Source organism: Etheostoma cragini, chromosome 21 (genome assembly GCF_013103735.1).
Source record: "Etheostoma cragini isolate CJK2018 chromosome 21, CSU_Ecrag_1.0, whole genome shotgun sequence".
NCBI classification, from domain to species: Eukaryota; Metazoa; Chordata; class Actinopteri; order Perciformes; family Percidae; genus Etheostoma; species Etheostoma cragini.
In genome coordinates, this window is record NC_048427.1 from 6679846 (window position 1) to 6690005 (window position 10160).

At 37.2% G+C, this 10160-nt stretch overlaps 1 protein-coding gene across 2 annotated transcripts in view; it reads left to right on the forward strand.

Annotated features, from left to right (window-relative positions):
* Positions 1 to 310: 310 nt before the first annotated feature.
* The window catches only part of LOC117936736 (poly(ADP-ribose) glycohydrolase), a 24280-nt gene continuing 14430 nt past the window's right edge, over positions 311 to 10160 (forward strand). Inside the window, exons 1-9 of one of the 2 annotated variants that reach the window (XM_034860089.1) lie at positions 312 to 661; positions 700 to 903; positions 1009 to 1094; positions 1187 to 1926; positions 2479 to 2601; positions 3513 to 3599; positions 3874 to 3948; positions 7367 to 7459; positions 8473 to 8627. In XM_034860089.1, the coding sequence (XP_034715980.1) occupies positions 788 to 903; positions 1009 to 1094; positions 1187 to 1926; positions 2479 to 2601; positions 3513 to 3599; positions 3874 to 3948; positions 7367 to 7459; positions 8473 to 8627 (1475 nt within the window). In that variant the 5' untranslated portion in view covers positions 312 to 661; positions 700 to 787. Of the gene's footprint in view, positions 904 to 1008; positions 1095 to 1186; positions 1927 to 2478; positions 2602 to 3512; positions 3600 to 3873; positions 3949 to 7366; positions 7460 to 8472; positions 8628 to 10160 lie in introns of both variants that reach the window. The other variant, XM_034860090.1, reaches the window with a different exon arrangement.

The following is a 10160-nucleotide window of genomic DNA, read 5'->3' on the forward strand; positions in this document are numbered from 1 at the left end:
ACAATATTCAGGTCTTGATGGTTGATCCTGTGTAGGCCTATAATTAAATGGATTTTCCAAAACTCTGCTTTCCATTTGGAGACCAAACTTATTTTATAACCTACTTGTTTTATATGTTCACATGTTATTATCAGTATACATCAATTATTATTATAAGTCATTATGTTAAAAATTATCCTAAAAGCTCTTACTTAATCTACAAGAGGTTATGTTCTGTGTTTGTAAAATAACATCCAGGGTTTCTGGCTTTGCCATAACGAGAATTGCTTTGGAATTATCGCGGTATTTTAGTGCGGAAGTGGTTTGGTGTTACGGCAATGTTATTGTCTAACTAGATATGGTAAATGTAGTATGGTCTTTCTTAAACTGTCTACGAGTATGGTTCAGTGCACGGTTAGAAGTTAAAACTACCATTGTACGTTTTAACATTAACAGAATACCAACAAATGGTCTTACAGTGTACTCAATTCTGAATTATCTTTTTGGTTGTAGTCCAAATGGTAGTTAGCATTTATGCGTTAGCTAATAAACGGTGGTTTGTTGACAGTCGTTTCTAGACAGTCTGTCAACCTATTGTTCACCTCGCAACTAACGACCGGATGCATACGTCTGAGTAATATTAAAAGACAAAACAGAATTTTACTGCATCATTGGGTACGTAGCTAACGCTTATTAGTTAGGATACATCACTAACGTAAGTCAATCAGTAACAGCAACACGGCGTCCTTAAGTTAACTTAAGCACCGTAGGGCAAACCTATGCTTTCTTGAAATAGATAGCGTTATGTATGGCTGCATACAATCTTTTAAGATTTACTCACCTATTGAAGAAAGGACTGCCCAGGAAACAAGTCTGGACAAAACCAAGGAACACCTCTATCGTGGTGTCAGCTCAAGTTGTGTTGTGAGTATACATTTTGTCTTTTCATGTTAATTAAACTGCCAGTGTTCACCTCTTTCACAAAATAAGGAGGGCATATGTCTTATGTCTTGCTTTTATCTTTGGTAGAATTACTGCACTGACAGACTTTGGACCTTTAGTAAAGACCTTCAGTGTTGAAATCAGTGTCCCAACGTCCCCATCATCTCTCCAAGGTAATTTAGATCATCAGAAAAAAATTCTTGCACTGCGTCTTCATTTCAGTATCTCTCTCTTTGTAAAACAGCATTTTTTATTTCTTCTGCAGTCCCATCTTTATGTATTCGGAGCAGAGATAATGACACAGTAGCTCAAGAAAGGAGGAAAAAAAACCTAGACACAAAGATGGATATACGGCCAAAGACTGGAGCAGATAGATTACGAGGCGTACATTCAAAAGGTTGCCATCAAAAAAACGGAGCCAGACCTAAACAGACGTTCCGGAATACTCTTGAACAATGGTTGGTTAAGCCCCCCAAAAAAACATGTACAGCTGAACTGTACCAAACCCAACAGGATGTAGAGATGGCCGATGATGTTGGCTTTCAAAGTGCTTCAGCTCAGGATCTGTACTGCCAGAATGCTGAAGTATCTGACTCAGATGAAGAACCCCAACCTTTGACACCACAAGACCTGGATGAAGACCAGTCTATGTCACCAGCATCCAAAGATTTAGCAGGGAGTGATCTCATACAGACAGTGTCCCACAATTATGATGGATTAGAGACTGAAGAAGAAGGGACAAGCTCAGAGAGCGCTGTCAAACACAATACCAAAATAACAGACTTCTTTTCAGGGACATCATCACCAGGTTTACATGTGAGACAGGGCAAGCCAGAGAAGTCTGCTAAGAAACAAAATGCAGACAAGGAAACTACATCGGCTGTGGTCAAGACTGATGTCAAATGGCTGGGGACGCCAATCAATAAACTAAAGAGAATGCCTGAATGTGGTGGGCCGCTTCCTCCATTGAAGGATGTTCCTGGCCAGCACACTGTGATGATAAGGGTTTGAGCAATTCTTTCTTTTTAATACTATTCAAACAGCAATTCCAACATCATAAAAACATACAATAATTGAATTGGCCAAAACAATTTGTATTCCAATTGTTTTCAGAATAATATAATATAATAATTTTAAGCATGCAAAGGAAAAGTGTTAACATATAAAAACCTGATCTTTACTAGGATACATTTTCTTATTTTATTGTCAGTAGGACATTTCAGTTTACACACACACACACACACACACACACACACACACACACACACACACACACACACACACACACACACACACACATATGTATAAACAACAAACTTTATTCTTTCTTTTCACATGCACACAGTACAATGTAGCGATATTCAATTGTGCATTTTAATCCATCCTAAGTATTAGGAGCAGTGGACAGGTAATAGCTTTTGGGGAGCAACTTGAGGTTCAGTGTCTTGCTCAGGGACACTTTGACATGTTGCCTTGTGGTTATGGGTAGACTATTCTACCTCCGAGCCACAAGCCACCCCATACACTAATACCATTTGTTTTCACTCCCATTGACAGACAGACCTTCTTCAGAACGGTAAAGTTCCTGTTCCATACCCGGCTAAGTTTAAGGATACCTGGGATGATGTCCATGTCAAGATGCCCTGTTCGAGCGGGAACCTATTTCCTGTGCAGGATGAGGTGATGGTCCAAATGTTTATAGACCTGTCAGTATAAAAAACAAGGTGTTATAATGGATTCTGTTAAAAATGTAAACTAGATGGCACATTAAACATGCGCTAAACTGCTTTTAATTGCACTGATTTTACACCAGTGGTTGAATGTGGGTCACGTAAACAGCCTGAAGCAATATCACTCTATTATTGCTACTATTGAGGGTGATAGGATAAGCACTGTGAATTTTAACTTGAATTTTATTGAAATAGAGCCCAACCGATAAAAGATTTTTAATGCCAATACAAATATTTGGTTATTTAGAAAATCAGATATTTCAATATATCGGCCAATATATATATATAAAAAAAAATAATCCAGAAACGAGTAACAAAACACAAACGGATTTCCCTAACATTAATTATTTGTAGGAGTTCTCACTAAAATAATATGATAATGATTTGTTTTATTGTCACAACAGAACAGGGGAACATCAAAATATATTAAAGTTCTGATAAATAAAATGTATAAAAATACAAATGAATATGGTTATGAAAGTTAAAGTCCTGTAGTTCAAAAGCACAATAACAAAAAGTGTTGCTAACAGGGACGTTGTAGAGTGCAGACACTGACACCAATAGTTCGGGAAATGCCTGATATCAGCTGATAATATCGGCCTGCTGATATATTGGTCGGGCTCTATATTGAAATATCAATTTAAGTAAGACTGTCAAGAGTTTCTAGATGTTAAAGGGCTTATCCATCCACTTTTCATGTCTCAAATGTGAACGTGCATGAATAAAACATGTCTTATTTAATTAATTATTTAAATCACTGCAAGAAATAGGCACATCGACACTGTGTTATTATTATATGCATATGAAAAGCCATTCTTGAGTTCCTTCTACAGAGACCTAATAAAATTGGTTCTTTCACAGGAAACGCTTGAACTGCAGAAGCGGAGTCGGTGGGAGCTGATAAAGGAAACTTTAAACAACGCATTTACATGTCAACCCGACCTGCAGGCACGTTTTACATCTGTGTTCTTTTATTGGCAATATCCAATGTATTTTAATTGTATACCTAAATCAAGAGGCACAGTGCACTGTAGTTGTTGTTACCATACTATGCCACAAGATGGCGTCATAGGCTCAGAATTCTGAGAGGCACGCAGTCTCACAGAATATTGCTATTCTGACTATTTGTTGTTTAAATACACAAAAAGTATTTCCTAAAGATGGCCATTCAGATTTGTGTTGCTTCTCAATTTTGTAATATAACTGTGTTTGTTTGTTACAGAATGCAATATTGAAATACAATGCCTCACAGGCCAAGAAATGGGACTTCACCGCATTACGTTTGTACTGCACTAAGGTAAACAATACAATTAATGGTCTCTTTACAATCATCACTGAACCGAGAAGTAGTGAATTAAGTTTCTTTGTTCTCAAAAATCATGGTTTGGCTGAGTGATTGAATTAAATTGGCATGCAGTCACGTAGTCACAGATGGACACACGTGTTTGAAATGTTAGAGGGTTAGCTGTTGACTAATGAAACATCAACTGTCCAATCATGATACTTAATTGCCCAACAGAAGGCATCGTAAACCAGTGTTGGTGCTTCTCATAGAGCTCGGGTCAAAGAAAGTACAGATGTCACATTAGTTAGTGAGGACAATATTTTCAGTTTGTAGAAGACATAGTGATACAGAAATTTCCTTTGACACCAGATTAGATTTAGCCTGGTATAACCAGTATGTAGGTGGCATTGTGAATCAATATGGATAGATATGCCAACTATGCAGACATTTTTCTTGTTTGTTTCTCTACTACTTGAAAACCCTAGTTATGAATTAATATATAGTATATCAGAATGATGGCTATGTCATGAAGAGCAATTGAGAAGTGTGTGACTAAAGATTTAATAGGATGTGTGAAAAGTTTTGTGCATTACATTAGTAAAGCCACAGGACTTGCTAACAGTTGATAGAACGTGATTCATTTGTAGTGGGCTTCTTGCGCTGTTTAAATATCCGTCTCGAGTTCTGAGACATAGGTTATAAGGTTGTACTTTGCAAGGTGTTCTGATTTTGTTTTGAAATTTTTTTTTTTTTTTTTTTTACTGTAGGCCAATTTTCTTTACAGGCCAAGGGTAAAACAGGCCCGAGATGCAACATGATGGCCAAAGCACTGTTAGTGCATTGGTTGTTGCTTAGAGTTGTCAGTGTATTCTCCAGCCTATTTTGGAGGCCATCCATCATCTTTTGTCTTGATGTGCTCTGCATCATCCTTTGTAGAGAATCATGGAGGGCTGTACTACTCCCTGGCTCAGGGGGCTGGGAATATTCCATTTAGAGGGATGGACTGTTGTGACATGAGTGTTTGATATAAGAAATCCTAAGCTTGTAAGACTAGACAACAAATAGTAGGCTTTATTTTCCTTTTATAGTAAAACAGCACTCATCCGCTCTGTGCACGCCGTCATCTAGAATTCCTCGCTACAAGTTTTTATGAAATCTCACATTTCAGGTATTTCCATACAAGCAAGGTTTTTTTCTTTCATATTGCCAGTTTTTCAAATGGGTTTCTGTCATTTTGTACAAGAACAGTAATGGATTTCTCACAGTGAAAAGTCAAAGTGGGACTCCAGTGAAATTATTTAATCTTTTGCCAAAAGGTCATATTTAGTAACTTGTCAGAAAAACTAAAATGTCTGACATTACATCCCAGACAATGCTTTACTCCAGCCTTATACGGTTAAATCACTTGTGTGCCATGTGTATGTCATAAAATATGTTCAAATGGGAATTTTATTAGATAGAATGTGAACATGTTGAGAGGCTTCAGCTGTAGGCCAAGGTTTGTTGATGTGGTTAGATTGTAATTGTGTCAAATCTACTGGGATGGCAAAATTTGATTATGTCTGTCTGCAAAATGCTCAGTATCATAAAATATATAAAAGTTAGAGTTGGATTTTTATATGAATTGTCACAAAATGGTAGCTATTTACATCACACATTCAATCACACCTTTTTGTTTAAGTGAAAATGGCACTTTAAATCACTGATGATTCAGTAAACACTCATATCAGCCACATATGTCATTGTAGCTCAAACTAAAAAAAGTTGCGTTATTTATGCTCTATATTATTGCAGCGTTGACACACAGTTCCTTTTAATAAAGACTGTTTATTGTGTTTGTCCCTTACAGAATTTATTTACAGATTAACTGAGTAATACATCTGTGTTTTAATAGTTGAATATGCAGAAGGGGCACTAGCAATTAGGCTATGTGTACAGTGTTGATAATATATTCAGAGAAACAGCTTCTATAGTCATGTTGGTATAAAACACCAAAATTAAAAAAATTCATTTAAAAAAACAATCACGGAGAATCCTACAACTTTGATTTATCATCATTGCAAAACAAGCAAAATGGGGTATGGCAAAGGATGCAACGTACCCCATTTTCACCTAGTTACTTTTCCATTGGAGATGCTAGATTGAAGACACTGGAGCAGGCTCGTTTTGAGTGTCAGAAAAAAGTAGACATGAATGGCATAGAGTGACGGGCCTAGCACCCTCATTGAATATTCATCTGTTCACGCACACCTTATGAATAACTGAAAAGCTGTTGACGGACAGCATTGGTTTTTGTCCATTTCTCTTTCTACAGCCTACACAGTGTTGTATTTACGGTTATGAGAACATACGTGTTTTATTTTTACATGGTCACACGTCCACAGACATAGTCAAGTAGATTGCTTTAATGCTCAGATCTGTGGGGAATAGGAACAGAGCATCAGGAGTTGTGTTAAATCTGAATGGGAGATCTGTTTCTCACTGCTCACACGCTGCATCTTGCTTGATTACTTTGTCAGTTTAGTGTGATGTACAGACCTGTAACAAGTCATTCAGAGTGTTAGTTCAGTTGATTTGATGCACTGTCTTCTACTGATTTAAAGAGCTTGGCTTATACTACCTCAGCTATATCCACCGTCTCGCACTGTCAACTGCCTTCATTTATTACGCCCATAGGAGCAGTTTATGATGTCAACCAGGTCATTACTTATGACAGTGTTTAGTCAGGCTTTCTTTGCCATAATACTAAATGTCCTTTTGTTAAATCACAAGTCAAAGCTCCTTGTTCTGGGGACACTCTGTCCTTTCTATTTCTAACACTTGGTCATTTGCATCTTTTCCAGGAAGACTGTTTAATCAGCTGGCATGGCTGTGCAACCTTGATGAAATTGCTCTGAGATTGATCATTCAGACATTTTGTTGCCAATATGGGTGTAAAAACGGGTAGCAGATACATTATTGCACTTAAGTAGTGTTAGAAGTCATGGATGATTTGGTATGTTACTTTGCTATTTGTTTCTGGTGATATTTTTAATGACAAAACATCCAGTTAAAGACAGATTTTAAGGATATGAAGCCATATATTGCACAGTACCATTTGCATATCCAATTTAAAGTAATAGTCAGTTATTCAGGTTTTCATTATCCACAAGCTGTTTTGCATCTGTGTACACAGTATTGTAGGTTGGATATTGCAATTGTACTCATTTTCTCAAAAAGAAAGTCATTACTAGTTGATGTTCTGTCTTGACTATATTAAATTATCTTTGTTTCTCCGTAAAGTTTTAGACAAAGCCGCAACATTTTGACATGGATCAGAACTGTTAATTTGATATTTCCTCTGTCTTAATCAACCAAAACAGCTATTAATGTCACAGCTGAGTTTTGTGGCAAAACAACAAACATAAACAGATATCTTGCTCTCTCCAAGGTCCTGGAGCCTGATGCTGCTGAACATCTGTTTGACTCCCTGCTGCCAGACATGGTGCAATTAGCACTGAGAGCGTCTGAGCTCTGTACCAAGGTAACAGCCATAACTAACCAACAGACACACATCTGTGACATAGTAGCTCACTGCAGCAGGTTGATCCCAAAGGTCACAACATGACAAACATATTGTGAAATGGTGAGGTCAAGGCACATAGCTATTGATGGTCATTTGGCCAGTGTTTTATAGTCCTCTTGGTCATCATCTTTTGCGTGAGGATGATTAAGAGCAATGTACAACCAAAAAATTCTCATTACGTTTTTTATGTATTAATTTTGTATTATTTCTATTTCTAGTTTGATTAATTTAACTCTCAAAGTGTCACACAAGTAAAAAAAAAAACATAATTAGCAAACAGTATTAAGTAGTATTGCAAACTCAGTAGTAGGCCATCAAAATTAAACATCAGTCTACACGTCAGTAGCATAGACAGTTGTGTTGCAGTGTCAGAGGTGATTTCTGTCCCCTATAATATTTTTTGTCACTTTCTAATAGGATTTTTCTTAATGAATTGAAAACTGATTAGCTGGTCTAAAATGGTTCCAAAATTCTATTTAATCTGTTGAAAACTGTGGTCTGTGTTTGAGGTGATTAAATGATGATATATCAATACTAAAGTAAACTGAATGGGCTCTTACATTAGATCTACTACAACGTAAAAACCTGTTCCACAGCGTTTGAATTAAATCCATCATCATATTTGTATTGCTGTTCATAAATTGGTAATTGAAACATTTTGGCTGTGCAACATGTAGCCAAACAACATATTTTTCCTGTTTGTTTACAGTCCTAATGCAACACGCTCTCCCTATTGTCATTTCAGAATTGTTTACACAGATTCACTGTTTATGTTTTAACCCATAGCCTTATTGGGATGGATCTCTTGTGAGCAAAGATGGACGTTGATTGTGATTATGATTGCTGATTCGAGAAGCAAAAAGTGGTTTTAAATTAGTACATTTCTGCAACATACGTCAATGTCTCATTTGGGAAATTGACAAAACAAATTATTTTGACCTTCCTCTGTTGTACCTCTATTTCTCTTCTAGCCGATACCTCTCCTCAAGAGAGGCATGAACCACTCCATCACCATGTCTCAGGAGCAGGTGGCATGTCTGCTCGCCAACGCCTTCTTCTGCACCTTCCCCCGACGCAACTCCAGAAGGACTGAGTACTACAACTACCCAGACATCAATTTCTTCAGGTAATACAGGGATGTGATAGTTTCATACAGAGTTACATAGTGTAGTTGTAAATTATGTTGCTGTGACAACTAGTTTAGTTTCTTTTTTATCAGGGGGTACTTCTGTATATGTTTTTCTCATTATTCATTTTATCTTCTGGATTGGTGTCAAAACAAATATTTACAATGTGCGTATGTTTAATTACTCATTAGAAAATGCTTATCTTTATGTGTAGTTCAATGCCAAACCTTTTCCTTCAAAAGCATCAAATATGACAAAGAGGAGGACACAAGGGCCTCTTCTTTAATCCCTGCAAGCTTTCACTGTGGCGATCGTCTGGGTGGTGTAATGCACAACAGTCTGCAGATCACTGCTCAGTCATGTCCCCCATCTCTGTTGGCATCACAGTGTAATTACCTAAATGGAGGAGGGAATTAGATTAACATTGACTCAGATGGCTGCTTTTGACAATGGAGAAAGCCAATGGCTTGGTTTGTAGAAGGTTGTAACAGAGTTCAATTGCATCAGTATTTCATTCACGTAAAAGTTTTGCTTTGATTTGAAAGGAAAGCCAGTGTCATCTGCTGCAAAATGTTTATCACCATGACCACAATGCAGACATTTATTTTATTTATTTTTACTGGATTACTCTTTTGTTTAGGAATTATTTATTGATTTTCCATTAAACCTGGTAGCATTTTCTACAGCCCGTAATGGACCAAATGTATACAAACATAGTATGGCTGTGTTACACAGATGCTAACCAATGTGAAAGATACCCCCCCACCCCAACCCACCCAACCATCCCAGTTTCAAATGGATTACTTTTGATGAAGAGCGCAATTTTCAAGCTCTTTTTTTGGCATTTTTGTTTTTTTACAGGATTAGGTAGACAAACAACAACTGTTTTCAGATCTCCTTTTATCTCAATGCATACTGCTGATTTGCATTGAAATAAAGCTTAATATTAAGACTCTTTGTTTTTTTCTTGGCTTGATTGATTGATTGTTGGCTCTGTCATTCAAAATATTCTTCAGAAGCAAACTTTATTATGCACATACTGTAGTCACTTACACCCCTTTCTTGAGTTACATCATAGTTTTTTTCACATCTGTGGGGAGTATATTGATGTTATATAATTGTGTATTAATTCTCTATTCCCCAAAGACCATATTGCACTTTGTTACTAAAAGCCTGCTCTCACTAGTGTCTAACTTACGTTAAAGACATTTGCCCTAAGGACTACACGACCCACAATTGTTTCTAGGGACCACACTGACAAAAAAAGCAGGAGCTGACTTGGATGAATGAGTTTCTCAGGCCCTGAAGGGCTCTCAGTGCATCAAGCTTTTGCCATTATTTCATTTCACTTACATGAAATTCCGTTCTCTTTTATGTGGCATGTGAGGCAGGCTGTGGGATTCTTTATAGAGCCTGATCGAGACCGAGATGGGGGGCTTAATGGTAAAAGGGAATTCAAACACACCCACTGCCCCTCACTACCAGCAGCGGTGTGTGTGTGTGTGTGTGTGTGTGTGTGTGTGTGTGTGTGT